Source organism: Muscardinus avellanarius (genome assembly GCF_963383645.1).
Source record: "Muscardinus avellanarius genome assembly, chromosome: 13".
Classification (NCBI taxonomy): Eukaryota; Metazoa; Chordata; class Mammalia; order Rodentia; family Gliridae; genus Muscardinus; species Muscardinus avellanarius.
Window position 1 is genome coordinate 55,341,067 of NC_137799.1, and position 16,639 is coordinate 55,357,705.

A 16,639-nucleotide genomic window follows, 5' to 3' on the forward strand; every position below is an offset into this window, starting at 1 on the left:
TTGCATATGAATACAGTCAGTTTTGATCAGCACTTTGAAACGGGTACACCTCTAACTGGAGAGATAAAGAGGTTCTTTTCACTCTTGGGAAGAAGACCACACATAGTTCAGCCATAGTGAGATCCTGCTATATTTAAACCCAGCATCTTCAAAAACCATTTTGTGCTTTGGGAACTTACGAGGGCTCCTCTGAAACAGCAGCTCCCTCTTCTAGCTCTTGAGCTTGCTTGAACCAGGGCAGCTTGGCCTCCACCGGAAGTTTCTCTGAGAAATTGAGTGCATGCACATAGAAGAGAAGTGTCAGAAGCAATCTGGAAAGCTCTTGTTCTCACCAGTTTTCAGTTTTGTGTTAAACCTTGAAGTTACTGATAAGCGCAAATAATACGTTTTTAAGGTAAATTGCTATTTCTGATGATGAGTATATATTAAAAAATAGATTTTAAAAATATTTAGCTAATTTCAGCCTCTGTTCATGCTTCCTCTTTAATATGTTGAATAGCAAAGGAAAATGATTCTATTCTAAAAGTCACGGCTCTAGGAGCATTAGCTCAATTAGCATATAAAGAATTATCAAAGCATCCTTTGACACATTTTAAGATAAGCACAAGGAGTAATAAATTGTAGCATGAGACTTTCATAATTTTGCTTTCTGTTTTTTTGGCTGAGTGTGATCTATGTCACATTGTCAAAAACTAGCTCTGCCAATCTGAAACTCACACAACATTAGACTCTGACTTGTTCAATACCACCCCAAAGTGCACTGACACTTGGAATACGTGCAATTGAGGCCCTATAACCCATAATTTGACTTGTTTCACCTATTTATGTAGCTGTGGCCAAACAACTCAGAACAAGCTTCTTAACTACTTCCGGGGGAGGGAGGATATCAAGGGAAAAAAAAAAAAAAGAAATTGAGAGGTTATAACTGCTCTTACAGAAGTAACTGCCAAGATTTCTAGTCTGACATATTTATTAGGGTCATTTATGGGCATATGTGCCTTTCTAGTATGAGCCAGTGAAGCCCCATCACCACTTTATAACATATAATTGCAAAGATGAAAGAAATATGTCCATATATGCATACAACATAAAATTATATGGTATTTTAACGATGTTTAGAGAGCCCAGGCTCACTACTTAGTTGTGAAAATACAGATTTTATTCTGAATAGTTAACTAAAAACTGCTTTTCTTTCTCTGAAGTGGCTTGCTAAAGAAAGAACTGATAAATAATCGACAATTTTTAGGTTAGAAACATCACCTCTTGTACTCTATGCAGCTATTACTTATAGTTAGAAGATAAAGTGAGAAATAAAAAATGCCCTGCCAAAAGCAAAAGGATTTGCTAAAATTCAAGACACAACAACATGGCACCTATACACACTTCAATCTACAACTCCCCCATCTATCCCAATTTAATGACTCAGCCAATCAAGCTATTTCTGAGTATAAGCCAGCTCTCTTTCAATAACCAGGGGGCCAGTGTGGAGCCAGGAGCTGGCTTGTAATATTTCACTGATGACTTGAATCGAATCCTGTCAAATGTATGGATGGCCCCTTCATTCACTATTTGAGGACGCTGATGATAGTCAAGAGTGAAAGGTGACATTTTGGCAGTATTTATCATATGCCAGTCATCAGACTGCAGACCCTAATTACATTATATCTTGTTCAACGCTCCACATGACCTCTGGGGTAAATGCTATTACTCTCCTTGTTCTACATGTGTAAAACTGAAGGAATAGAGAGATTCATTTACTAAAAGTAATAAGAATTTATTGTATGTCTTTGGTCTTTGGTTTTCATTTATATTAATTTAGATTTTTTTGATGCTACTCATTCACACCAAAAAAAGCATAATAAAGATCTAGATTATGGCTGATTTTCATAGACATTTAATGACTTAAAGAAATAAAGGAAAGGGAACCATAATTAACATTAAAAATTGGAGGTTTATTTTTTATTTTTTATTTTTTATTTTGTGTGTGCTGGGGACGGAACCCAGAGGCTTTCTACCTTTGGGCTACACTCCCAGACCTATTTTGTATTTTATTTGGAAAGAGGGTCTCATTAAGTTTCTGAGAGCCTCACCAAGTAGCTGAAGCTGACTTTGAACTGCGCAATCTTCCTATCTCAGCCTCCCAAGTACTGGGATTAAAAGCATGCGCCATCACGCCTGGCTTGGAGGAGGTTTATAATAAGGAATTATTTATATCTAAGTGGTTTGTAACTTTGGATTTTCCTATTTCATTGGCACAGACCAATAATACTAGCACAGAAATCAAATTAATATTCATGTTAATCTGAAAGACTCAGTGTAACTATAATAGATTCTGCTCACTGAATAGATTTAACATTATTTTAACAAATGATTTTTAATAGAAATTAAATTCTGATATATTTCAAACTTTCATTCTAAATTATGATTCTGGAATTAATTTCCAATATGATAAGCAATTGTTTCCTCAGTTTGAAGTATGACACTTCCCAGTGTATTTCAGGTCTAGCAAAGTAGATACACTTGGAGTCATTTCCCTGTTCTTAACAGCAAGAAAGGTAGACAGTAAATTACGCACATTACCTATCTTTATAATTTGGTTTCCCTTTAAAACAGGCATATCTTATACTTTTTAGCAATAGTCTCCAAACAACTTTATAACTTGGGAAATAAATGTATGACTGGATTTCTCTATATAGGGCTTCATAGCAATTTTGAATGAAACCAATTTAAAAGGTTTAAAACAGAATCAGGTCCAAAATGAAGGCCAAAAGAATGAGTAGTCTGTTAGAAAGAATCATTACTAAGAATACTTGGGATACTTAAAAATATCACCAGGAGTTTTAAATGCAGCTGCATATACATAATAGTTAAGAGAGATAAAGAGCAAGTTACCTTTGGGTTTGTAGCAGGGCGTGGGTATGATGCATTCCTCCTTGATGTGGGGCTTAGTTTTGGGGCTGCAGCCTCCTGTGTGCATTCCTCGGTGGTCAATGCAGAGGACCACACGGTACCTGAGGCCCTGGCCACATGTCACTGTGCACTGCAAAGATATTGCAAGAGAGAGAGAAAGAGAGAGAGAGAGAGAAGACTCATAGGCAAAGCCTTGTTTGCTTTTCCTCATTTCCCACCTAAGGCTTTTTATGTAAGGACTCCCAGAGGACTTGTACCACTTCTTACCGGTCATGGAACCTTTGTTCTGTTTGACTATTTGAGGTGAAGCTGGCTGAAAATTAGATCACTTTCAATTTCTTAGGCCTCAGTTATTCTGTCAGCAATTCTGAAGCCCCTACTGTGTGCAAAGTCTCAAATCAAGCACCCAAAAGGAGAAAAGAAATTGTAGAGTGCGCCTAAATTTATTGCGAACACTGTGGTTTTATGTAGTTAACTTTGATGATGATTCTGAAGTCCAAAACACAGGACATGCTAGCGCCTATATGAATATGAAAAGGTTTTAAACTGCCATCATGGCTAATTCATATTGCAGCAGAGCCAATTCAACTGATTATACTGAGATGGATAAAAGTGCTTATTGGAACTAGTTCTACATGTGTGGTAGCATATGTGGACAGAGAAATATATCACACTTCTGACTTGCTCCAACAAAGCCACAGGCTCAATGAAAAATTTGGTCATTTCTGTGGATCAGAGCACAATGGTTCTACATCTTTTTTTTTTCCTTTGTTTTTGTGGTACTGGGAATTGAAACCAGGGGCATACTACCTCTAAGCTATATCCTTAACCTGGTGTTTATTTTGAGACAGGGTCTTGCTAAATTACCCTATGCTGCCCTCAAATCTGTGATCCTCCTGTCTCTGCCTACCAAGTACTGGGATTAAAGGTGTGCATCACGGTACCCAGCTACATCTTCCTATTTCTTTAAATGCTCTTTCCTATTTCCCTTTCTGCATGAGCAGCCAGGAAACCCCCAAATAATATTTTAAGCTTGATTACATCAGGTTTCCCAATCTAGAATTTTTTGGTTTTATTTATTCTATTTCATCCCATTAAAGTTATCATGTGATCTTAATTTTATCCTCCCATAAATATTACTCATATTTTAAACTTCAGTTCACTCAGACCCTTTTTGGATAGAGAGTATCATAAGTAAAGAATAAAATCAAGTTCTAGTTGACTGAGCTGCATCATTAGAGCAGTTTGTACAGATTCAGGATCAATTACTCTTGAAAGGAATTTGTTTCTTCAAGAGAGGGGAGCAGTAGAGGCTTCTGTGAAATAACTCAAGAAAAGAAATTTTTAAAAATGCATTTACTTTTGGTCATGCTGGATTGGGGGCATTGCTACTCCAGAAGCTAAGCTGGTTGGCGTCTAGACTCCTCAGGAGGAGGAGGAGGGAGCTGCCTGGGACATCAGTACGGAGTGATGGCTAGAGGGAGGAGTGGACTTACTCTCCTAACGAACAAAGAAAGAGGGCACAGTTACCGGAGACCACTCCTGTGCCAGCCATTTAGGGCAGTCAAAAATGTTGCAGGGCTGCACGATGGGCATCTTAGGGGTGTACATGCATTTCCACTCTTCCACTGAAGTGACATGCCCCTGGATGTCCTCCTCCACACAGGAAACTGCCCGGCTCTGGATGCCCCCCCCACACGAGGAGGAGCACGCGGTCCACGGGGTGGCCTCCCACCTACAGAAGCAAGGGGAGTCATCAGGGCAGACATGCACAAGGCCAGGCCTCCTCAGTGACCTGTCACACCAACCCCACTCCCAGGGCCTGCTGGCATCCTTGGCTTCTCAGCGGCCACACTCGGGAGAACCACAAGACATCTGCTGCCTAAAATCTGCTGAGTAGGAGGGGATCTGACATTGGCAAAGTGCTCTGTAAACTCTGAGGCTCTATGCAAGTAGAAGAAGTTGCAGCGTGAGCTGTTCCCAAGGTTATCTGTGCTGTCTGTGACCTACTCAAAAGTCAGAGGGTAGTTCAGACTTCAGTCCTTCTTCCTGTAGCTTCAAGGATACACACATGACTAAGTACCTACGTCAAGACTAAGGTTGGCTAAAAAATTAACACTAATATTTTGCATGTGGGCAAGTCACTATATCTATTTATTTTTGTGGTACTAGGGATCAAACCCAGGGGTACTCTACCACTGAGCTACCTCCTGGCCCTTTTTATTTTTCATTGTAAGACAAGTCTTGCCAAGTTGCCTTGAACTTGAGATCCTCTTGCCTCAGCCTACTCGGTAGCTGGAATTACAGATATGTACCACTGAGCCTGGCTAAGATACTTTTATTTTAAATGGAATGCTATATTGCTTTACTTATGGATACTTATTACAGGAGAAGCTTATAAAATATGAAGTATCAACATAAACAGAACCTCTTTTCTCTTTGCCCCTGCACTTGTCAGCTTTGGGACCTCGCAGGGAAATTCTGATGTTCATTTTTTAATATTTATTTATTTATTTATTTATTTATTTATTTATTTATTTTTGCGGCACTGGGGATGGAACCCCGGGGCATTCTACATCCGAGCTATGCCCCCAGCCCTGTTTTTTATTCTTTATTTTGAAACAGGGTCTCACTGAGTTGCAAAGGGCCTCACTAAGTAGCTGAGGCTGGCTGCAAACCTGTGATCCTCCTGTCTCAGCCTCCCACATGCTGGGAATACAAGCATGCACCACCAAGCCCGGCTAATGGAGCCATCATTAAGCTGTGGAGAAGTGCTAATATAAGCATTATCTGCTTATTCTTTAGTCATTAAGGGATACTGACAGTTGGGGTTCCTCCAATAAGAACTCCTGGAACTGTGAAGAGGTTTGGTTTTGGTTGAAAGGTTTATGACACCTTGATTCTAAGCTATATAGTGAAATAAGGCAGAAAATAACAAACAATATTAATAATAACATTAAGAGAGTCCATTGATATTTTTAGAGCGCTTCATGGTTCTGAAGTGTGTCTACAGAGAGAGATCTTTGCCTCAGCATTCTTTCCTCCTGCAATTCTAAGGAATGTGAAATTTCTCAAAAATTTCACATTGGGCTGAATGAGCTGAGCTTGTTGTATGTGCTCAGCTTGTTGATGAGGCTCACTATGAAGCTCTATGATTTCTCTGAGAATTGTGAAAGAGATATCATCTTATTGAGAAATAAATGTCATCCAGTTGATTCCCTTGAATCATTAAATTTAACAATACTGCACAGGCACGCCACGGAGACTTTAATTATTCCATATGTAGAATGTCATGTCCATTATGAACTTGACTTCTCTTCTGCATGAGCCAGCATGATGTGTGATCCCAGTTAGGAGTCTCCCTCCACAAGTTCCCTGTGCTGTTCAAGTTTAGGCAACAGTTTTTATCTCCACTGCCAATAGCCAAGATATGCTGCCAAATGTAATATTTTCCTATGTGTTTTTCCCCAGGAGATACATAAGAAAATGTCATTATGGGGAAACTGAGTCTCTCTGTTTATCCTTTAGGAAAAAAAATTTATCTCAAGAGAGTTAAATAGCTCAGCAGAAATTTTCTCTTCCAAAAGGGTAAGACCAATTCTCATTTGTTTCCACGTTAATCTCTGGAGGGCTTCCTTCTGCAAGTGACAAACAGCCTGTTGGACTGAAGTCAGGCTGAATGTATAAGTACATGTTCACGTTGGATTTGATTTTGCAATACAGAATGGTTTTAATGTATATTTAAATTTTCAGAACACTCAGGTGCCATAAAAGAGCACATTTTCTAATTGGTACTTTACAATTCCTAAACTTAATCCTTCTAATGGATAGTGATTAATCTCCATCTCAACACTTGGACCTGACCATGGTGTAATTCCACAAGTAGAAATAAGTATCCTTTTCAATGTCAGTGATCACAAAAAGCAAAGGAGGCTAATATTATTCTAAAAATTTATAGTATGGTTTTGGTATACATCTATAGTTTTATATGTGGAATATTATCATTTTAATCATTTTATAATAATAGCATTATATGAAATTCTCAAGCCAATCATGTTTGGGTGCTTTAAAACACAGCAAAAGATGAGAGAAGGCATTAGTCATGGTATCTTAAGACAGTGAGTAGAGTGAGTACTTGGAATGAAAGAAGACATATCTAAGAGTCTTGTCCTCAGATCTTGTCCTGGAAGAACATTAAATGAGATTGGATAGCATATATTTTAACTTCTGTGGCCTTTACTTTTTAAACATAGTGTGTTTGGTTTAAAAAAATCTTCAAAATTAAAAGGATGTAGAGAAGTAGCCTATATTAATTATGAATCAAGATACTTCATCAGACTACATTCTTATGTTCAGATACATGTAAAGGTAAAGACTTGCATGTGTTTTGTGTTCTGTACTTGTGGTCTTAAACTCACTTAAATATTTCCAATTAAGTAAAGCTTTCTGCCTTAGTGGGTAGCTGCCATTTGAGAACCATTTTTGAGCTGTAAATATTTTTATGAAATGAAATTTGTAGAAGTGGCTTCCAGTTACTAGGACTTTGCCATAGAATTTCTAGAACGAGGTCAGCTACAGAAGGGCAGTCCATGTCATTTTCTAGTTGTCCTTTCCACTTTGATTTGTGGACAGGTCAAATGTGTACACAGGACATGGTCCAAATAAACACCCAGAAGGATCCTTTCACCATACCATTGGGCTGTAGGTATTTTGGAGAAACTCCATTCTGTAAGATATCAAGTTTAACCTAAGTTTGACATTAGTTATGCCAGAGAAATATAAACAAGAGCAACCAAAGAAGAAATCAATATTTATAGGAGCTGCCATTACAGGGAAAACATAAACTGGACATTGCTCACTCTTGACACCAGTTTTGCCTTTATCTTGAAATATATGGGCTTCAGACAAACAGATGCATGTATACTATGAATATTAATTTTACAGATATGGAAATTACAATAAAAGGAAATCTTAGTTAAATTGATCTTTTGATATTTTCATTAAATTGTCATGGAAGAGAAGAGATATGGATCAAACTAGCAAAATGATATATCAGGATCATTTTAAAGTCATTTATTTCTTTATCAATGCAGTCATAGGAAAGTGTAAGAGAACTGACTAATGAGGTAGCCATTTAGTAAATGGACTTAGCAACCACAACTATATCTAAAGTGAATGAAATCCCCTTCTTCTACATGTGATGGTTGGAATGGCAAAAAATAAGTCTCCTGCCAGTCACTGAATGTACTTAAGTCTATTCTGGTTGACAACTTTCACTAGTGTATATGTATTATATACAAATATCTATACATGTGTATATGCATGTATGAATACATATGCAATAAGTATACATGAATGCATATTTGTGTAGATATATATGTTTACCTATCTATGGTGTATGGGTGTTCTTGCTGGGAAAAATAGGAGAAAGGAGTATCACTGGGAAATTGGACTTAGATGGCCTCAAGGGATTACTACTGGGCTACTAAATCATTAGGGATTTGGAGACTTTTAATCAAACTTTGCTTTATTTTATAGTTCATAATAGTTATTTTCTCAGCTTGGTTAAGTTTGGAACCGAGCAAACTACTGTATGTTATTCCATCTCCTTATGATCTGATTTAAACTCTTGGTTCTAACTAGCAGCTGAATTACTGGAGGCCCCATAAATGAATAAAATAGAGCAAAGTTCTATTTACATTCAATTCATACTTTTGCTATCTCTGGAACTCTTTCCACATGTGACAGGCAACACACTCAGTAGCTAGAAAAAATTTTCAGTATCTTTGGTTTTATAATGAATATATAAAGATAAGTTCTTTTAAAAATTTCTGAATTACTTTTATTATTTTTTCTATTTCTAAAAATACAGTTCTTTAAAAAATAGCACAGCATATTGCATTTTTATGTTTGGGGTAAAAAATTCCACAAATTGTTCTGAATAATAAGGATTTTAAAAACCCTGCCCTTTGTACTTAATTATAATTTCTTTAAAACAGAAAGTGGGCATTTAAAGTCCCTATGCAGAAAAATACCACATCTGGAATTCCACATCCACGGTGTTGGGATAATACTTTAGGCAGTGTTTGCTTAACAGTTAGGGACAGTGCTTTAATGACTAGGATCTTATTGCAGAAGAAACAGAAAAGGACAGAGGGAGTGAAAGAAAGACATAACATAAGCCCATATACTGCATTAAGTCAGAGTGAATTACTATGTCCACCCCAATGGAATATGATCCTATCTTAAAGTGGTTTTTGAATGACAAGCTTACAGTTTTAGCAAGCCAGTGTTATTATTCAAAAGCAGAGCTCAGGAAGGACTGCAAAATACACTATCTACCATCTTATTTTTATAGAAAAACACAAAATCTCTATATATGTGTGTCTATGTGCATATATATATATACATATAAAAGCATCAGAAGACTGATTTGCTAATTCTAACATCAGGATGATTGATTTACGTACCGAGGAAGGGGATGGTAGAGGTCATAAGGCATGATCTGCTTGTATCCGTCACTGTTAGGAACAATAATGCCAACCCTCTGAGTAGAAGGTACACACAATAAAATAAACACTAAATGATTACATTATACAATTTCTTATATAATTGCAAAACAACATTAATATAAATTGTCTCTGAAAACAACACTAAAACAATTCAATATTTTTGTGCCAACATATGTTCTAGGATGGGGTGAGTTCTTTGAAAGGATATCATTTACTATAATTAGTTCTCTGATCCAGGCAGGAAATACCACTGGAAAGGGTGGTGGTAAGAAAACTTGGCACCTCATCATTAACTATGACACAATAAGCTTGTAAATGTTCTTTAATCCCCCAAATTATATGTCCTATGAGGTCATTATTATTATCATCATTATTAATGTTACTTCCAGATGCTCACCAAGCAATTATAGTTACTGTCTTACTTCTGATGAAAGAGAAAGTTATTTAAGCGCAAGAGTATAGATCTCATAACTGACAATACTGAGCAACATGCATTAGCGAATAGGTTTCTTCTCTTGGCAGAGCTAAAGATTTTACTAATAACTGGAAGGTACCCACTTGAATATTTCATAAAGGGAGAGAGAAACTATTAAACGTAGTAAGCAACTATTAGAAAAAGCAAATTTCAAACCAAATTAAAGTTGCAAAAACTTTTTATAAGTATGAAAGGGTATTTTTTACCTATAAAATGTTATATAGCGTTAATGGCTTAATAGTGGCGGTTATGACTGTCATGGCTATTGTTAGCACATCTCTTGTGCTTTTGGAAACATGTGAGATTTAGGAGACAAAGCAGAGGCCAATGGAGCCATGTGAAATGACATTATATGCTGTATGGCAATAGGATGTTTAAGACATGATTTTACAGGCTGTATGGAAGTCCCGGGAAATTTTTAGGACTCCATTAACTATGTTCTCCTACATGTTCAAGAAAAAACATGAACACGGAAGTATTATTAAATATTTAAAACATCTGATTCAACCAAAGCTTTCAATTGGTATGACTAGATCCTTACTGAGGCCTGGTCTCCTGACTTGTGGAAGACTTACAATTTATGGGTTTTGAATAAGAGGGCTAGTGGAACAGAGCTACTGTCAAGAGTAGGAGATAAAGAGCTCAATACAGACACAGAGCATGGTAGAGGATAAGCAGACATATTTATTTTTCAGTGCACAAGTGCTAAGAAGACCCTCCTTTGAATACTGAAAGAACCTGTATATTCTATCTGTATCCCTAGGGATGATGGATGCCTATATATTTATGTATCTAATAAATGTAATAATTATTAAATCTAAGTATGTTTATACTTTTATTTAAATAAGCAAATTAAGGCTTTCATTTTGACTCTATCCTCTGATGTGTGATGTTATAGCAAACTTAAGTGATGGTAAAGAAAGAACAGGCTGGTTATACTGTGGATCAGAAAGGTAAAAAATAGCACGGAATGGAGATCATGAAAGTTAAAGAAGAATGGAGGTCAAGAAAGGTAAGGAAGATGATATAGAGAAATACAGAGGCCTGCACATCTTTAGAAGAAACTACTGAAATGCAAGTAGACACAGGAGAGAAAATGAATTTGTTAAAAAAAAAAGAAAACAAAGTTTTAAAAACAGATATCTATTACCAGAAGAGAAAATCGCTGGAGTACTAGTTTGTTCATTTATTTTACATGACAAAATTTTCCATATTTGTTTGTATGGATAAATATTTTACACTCCTTTGTATGATGACATTTTGACTGTGCACTCATGCGTGTGTATTATCCCTTAGGTAACGATGTTTGTGAAACTGGATGCTGCCTTTGGTCATGCTCAAAATCCCATGAATCTTTAACATAAGAATTAAAAGAATACTATGTTAAACTTTTGTCTCTGTTTTTTTTTGGAGTTAAACATCCTATTGTTTTCTTCCTTCTTCCAAAAGACAAAAAATTAGATGAAAGCCTAGTCCTACCTTCTGTTAAGACTCATGTGATCTCTTTCTAATAACTCTTATATCTAGTCATTAAGGGAATTTTCTTTCTAAAAGGCCTATATTTTAAAGAATGCCAACTTTTCAAAGTTTTTCTAATAACTTTGGACATATACTGTTATCTAATAGCAGTAATAAAGGAATAAATCAAATTGACTTTGAAGTTATATTTTGCCTGACCCTAGTATCTTTCTTCATGTCTGTATACAATTTCTAAAAGTAGAAATGCATACCACTGTCTTCTCTCTTGAAAAAAATTTATGGCTATAATTTGTCATCTTCATTATGAGAATGAACTGCTGCAGATCTCTGTAAATTGATTTATCAGCTGATGATATTTAAAATGGAGACAGGAACATTGAAGGAGACAAGTTGAATCGAAGGAAGAAAAGGAATAAATGGAGAGTTCAGAGAATTCAAGATGTTGGGCTTTGCTTTGGACTGATTTAGATTGTTTTTGTTTGAAAAAGGAGCTTTAAACCTGAATTCAGCAAAACTGAAGCTATATTTGTCTTTCTATGGCATGGGTCATGGTGAAGACTCATAAAATGACTCTATGGCACCTGTGAAAACAGAAAGATATCAAAACAATGGTGCTCTGTCCAGTCCTACTTATGCATACTCGTGCGCATGGGCTCTGCTCTCTCCTGGGGGCTCATGCCATGGCCCTGCCTTTCACTGTCTCAGATGGGAAGGCAACCTTGTCTAAACCTAACTTCCTACTGCTAACCTTAAAGACATTTTTTTTTCCTTAGGTAAAGGGCACATCATGAAGAATGATAAAAAGAATCAATTTAGGGACTTGAAGAAATTCTCCCCATGTTCAGATTTGACACATGTATCCAGACACACATCTGAATATGTAGGAATGGTGAGGGAGACAAAGATGGTTTTAAAGAAAAACCAACTTTAAGAAAGAGTTGGTTTGGGGATGGGACTACTGATTCTCAATGCCTTAACTTTCCTACTTCTCATGTGTACTCCATAAAAAACTCCCATCCTGAGGGCTTGTGTTGCCAAGGAGAGAAGATGAAGATGAGGAAGTTATTGTTGGTGGTGGCAGATACACATCCCACCAGGACCCTCCTGAAGTGAAGGTTTTACTGCATGGTCTGTTGACAGGACAAAGCTTCAATGGTGCAGCAGGCTTATATAATGCAGTATGATGTAGCATATAAACATAACAGTGTTTGAATCTTTATAATTATATGGAAAATATTCAGGTGGCAACTGAAAAACAGTACCCAAACATAAAATACACACTATAAACCACAGTATTAAGAAAATCTGTGTTTGTATATCATCTATATAATCATTTTTTGTAATTTTATTATTCATAATCATTTTCAAATTTGTTTAAACAAGAACATATTTACATATATATGCACATATTTACTTTCATACATATAGTAGGAAAATGCCTAAAAACAGTGGTTTGTTCCTGGTGGTGTTTTTTTGTTTTGTTTTTTGGTGGTGTTTTTTTTTTTTTTTTTTTTTGTACTGGGGATTAAACCCAGGGACATCTGAGCTACACCCCTAGCCCTTTTTATTTTTTATTTTGAAACAGAGTCTCACTATGTTGCACAGGCTGGTCTTAACCTTGTGATCCTCCTGTTTCAGTCTTCCAGGTACCAGGATTATATGTGTGTGCCAACAATGTATAAGGTTTAAGTTATGGGTCGGTCTCTCTCTCTCTCTCTCTCTCTCTCTCTCTCTCTCTCTCTCTCTCTCCCTCCCTCCCTCCCTCCCTCCCTCCCTCCCCCCTCCCTTCCTCCCTCCCTCCCTCCCTCTATCTCTCTAGTACTGGAGATGGAACTCAGGGGACTTCTACCTCTGGGCTACACTCCTAGACCTATTTAAAAATTTTATTTGGAAACAGTGTCTTACTAAGGTGCTGAGAGCCTCACTAAATGGATAAGACTGGCTTCAAACCCACGCGATCCACCACCATGCCCAACTTAATCTTCTCTTAAGAGAAATTCTCCCATCCTTTCCCAAACACTCATAACAATAACTCTTCTCATCACTCTTAACTTTGTGTTAACTTCAATCTATGCACAAGGCTTTCATTAGTTTAACACCCAGGACCGAATCATGATAGTTTTGGCTGTATTTCTCCAGATAGTGCCATGCACTGACTGAATGAAATCATGTCATTGGTGTGTAGACAAAGGAAAACAATACAACCACTATGCGGTTTTAAACCAAAAACAAAAATGAACAAGGTTTAACACACAATAAAGGAGAGAAAGAAACTCAAAGCTACCATTTTCTGTGCATTACATTCAGGAAACTCCCATCTATAAGCGAGGGCACCTGCTTTGGAGAGTCATTTGAGAGTTTAGGAAGGCTGCTCAGAAAATCAATGGTGACAGGTTGATTTGAGGCAGAAAAGGGACAAAGTCATGCCAACTGTGCTTCTAGCCTACATGCCTTAACTCAGAATCTCTCTACTGAGTATTTCCCAGAAGTAACCACCCAGGAAAGCTGTATAAAGATCTCTTCCCTTTCTGTCTGAGATGTCTGTAACTATCATGCTGCTTTGTAACTGTGTATCTTGACTCACTCTGGGATGGGCTTGGGGCCCAGACTCTAGCTGATTCTCCTTTGCCTATGACACCACACATAAAACCCACCATAGGATAGGTAATAAGTTTAAAACAAGAAAATAAAATTATGGGTGGGTAGAGAGCGTTTTGGCACAGACAATGGTATTTCATCCTCTCTAGGACACTTCAGGGAAAGCAAAACCAGCTTCATCTTAAGCAACATTTCAGAATGGGAACAGAAAGCGATAATAAAGTGGTAAGAAGGACAGAAGTTCTCTGCTCTTTCATCAGCAGCAGAGAACAAAGGATCATGGCAAAATGAGAGAAAGGACCTGCTTCCCATGTCATGTTGAGCACCATACAATTGGACTTCTGTTTTGGTCTTTGTAGAAGACCGAAAGGATGAGGTTAGAGGTTTTCAGATGAAGTAGGAATCAATGCCTGGAAACTCAAATCATTGGACTCCATCTTACTTCCTCCTTCCAAGGGGCTCCTGAGGGCAGAACTTAAGAGCTCTGTGGCCCATAGCTGGAAATCACTGAACTAAGATGATTATCTCAAAATAATATATATCCTTTGACACTTGACAATTTCCTGAAACACAGTCGATTTCCCTAGCATTTATGAAGGCAAGTTTGAACCCAACAAATGGGAATATTTGTAAGCAGGTCCCAATTTTGTCCAACTATAGTAACTGGTATGCAACCTTCATTTACCTTGAATATACTGGACCCAGACCCGAAGGAACTTGCTTCATTGTTAGGATCTGAAAACATTTTTTTAGACATAAATGAATTTTCTTCTATAAAACTAACTCCTGGAGAATTTTAATACTTAGGATTCGGTGATAAAAATTTTCCATACATCTCCATTTCTGGGGTTAAATATTCCTAGTACTAATGAGTGCAATTCCTGAATTGATCTTAAATAGATAAGGTTAACATTTCTTTGGACTTTATTTACCTCTCCCTAGACAGCATATTTGGGACATTGTTTGATTTGAGTAAGCACTAATATTCACTTTCATGTGAAACAGGCTTGCTTAACAATTCAAACACCCAAACTTTGCTTTGAAATAGGTGCAGTTCTGTGCTGGCTGTGGGCATCTATATTGCATTTGAACTCCATCTCGATGATTCCTGAAGGCCTCATGAAGAATGAGAGTGGCCATGGGATGGATAATATTGGCAAGTGTGCTGCACCAGGTGCTAGATTTTTCATAGGACAAGGGACTCTCTAGACCTGAAAGCAGTTAGATCCATATCTCATCTTGCTTTTGCCCGCCCCACCTTGGGACAGGTCACTAACCTTGCTGAGCTCCAGGTTTTTTTTTTTTTTGTGTGTGTGTGTGTGTTAATCTGTAAGACATAGACGACAATCTCTGGCCTGTTAAATTCCTTGAGATTGTAAAAATGATGAATGTGAAAATGTCTCATAAACTTCAACTAAGTGGCATCGGCCAAGTCATCTTACCAGTTTGGATCTCAATTTAGAGAGCTGAAATTTGCTGAGTGTTTGGCACCTTGTTAAGTGCTTCACATGCATTATTTTATTGAACCTTCCCAGTTATTATTTGATAGGAAAATGTTCCTTTTACAGATTACATAAATCTGTTCATTTTACAGATTACATAAATCAGGCCCAGAGAACTTAAGTAATTACTTAGTTACAAAGTTACGTGGCTACAAACTCAGACTGAGATTAAAAATTAGGATGACAAGTCCTATTTTATTTACTCACAAGTAAATTAAGAGTTATACAAAGAAACTTTTAGAAACTTCAAAATATAGTATAAGAAGTGACTATTAGTGATGAGTTGGCTTGGTATAATAATTGGATTGCCTTATTAACTGATTTATTGTTGATTATTTGACTAACAGGTGATGTATGCTACACATATAAGCTTGAAAAGGGTATGCCTCCTGTATGCTAAAAGGCACCAGAAGGCTGCTTTATCTCCTTATATATAATTCATGAATGCAGAAATAAGATTTTATGCTGGTTTTTCTTACTTATTAATCATTAATTAATTAAAAACAGTATATTTAAATAAGATTAATAAGAAGGAAGCTGCTACTTTTCTAAACTACTATAATAAAACTAGGTATTAATTACATGACCTCCATGATTAAGCAAACATTTCATTATACCTTAATTGCTAAATAAGTCAATCCTTATGCTGAGTTTTTCTTTTCAGAGACATACATAGCATAAATCTCATGTGAATTAAATGTCAATGTCTCACAGCTGGTAAAAAATGGGCTATCAGATACTTGTGAACTGAGATTTCAGAAATTGCTAATTCTCCTAATTTCTCCTGATTATATTTTTAAAACCTAAAAAAATGTGATGTGCTTTCGTGATGATATTTTTCTCGGAATTTTGTGACTTCTGTTGTTATGACTGCAAATAGAGAACTACCTTTCTGGACTCAGAGAGAATTCTGGAACTCCTTTTCCTTTCATAGGTGGGAAAGCTGATGTGTGTGGAGCTGAGGTAACATCATCATTATCACAGCCATGATCTTAGTCATAATCGCTGTAGCCACTAACCTTTATTGAGGGCTTGTCATGTGTCAGGCACTTTGCTAAGCTCTTTAAATGTATTACGCCATTTATTCCTCATGACAACTTTACGAGGTAAGTACTGTTATTATATTCACTTCACAAGATGAAAAAACAGAGGCTTAGTGAGAA

General features: G+C 36.8%; 1 protein-coding gene across 1 annotated transcript in view; it reads right to left on the reverse strand.

Annotated features, from left to right (window-relative positions):
* Nucleotides 1-16,639, reverse strand: part of ADAMTSL1 (ADAMTS like 1) — a gene marked incomplete at both ends in the record, with an annotated part of 419,367 nt that overhangs the window by 225,380 nt on the left and 177,348 nt on the right. The window contains 4 exons of the mRNA XM_080708549.1: nucleotides 180-264; nucleotides 2,893-3,040; nucleotides 4,441-4,645; nucleotides 9,381-9,431. Of these exons, the coding sequence (XP_080564675.1) occupies nucleotides 180-264; nucleotides 2,893-3,040; nucleotides 4,441-4,645; nucleotides 9,381-9,431 (489 nt within the window). The remainder of the gene's footprint in view (nucleotides 1-179; nucleotides 265-2,892; nucleotides 3,041-4,440; nucleotides 4,646-9,380; nucleotides 9,432-16,639) is intronic.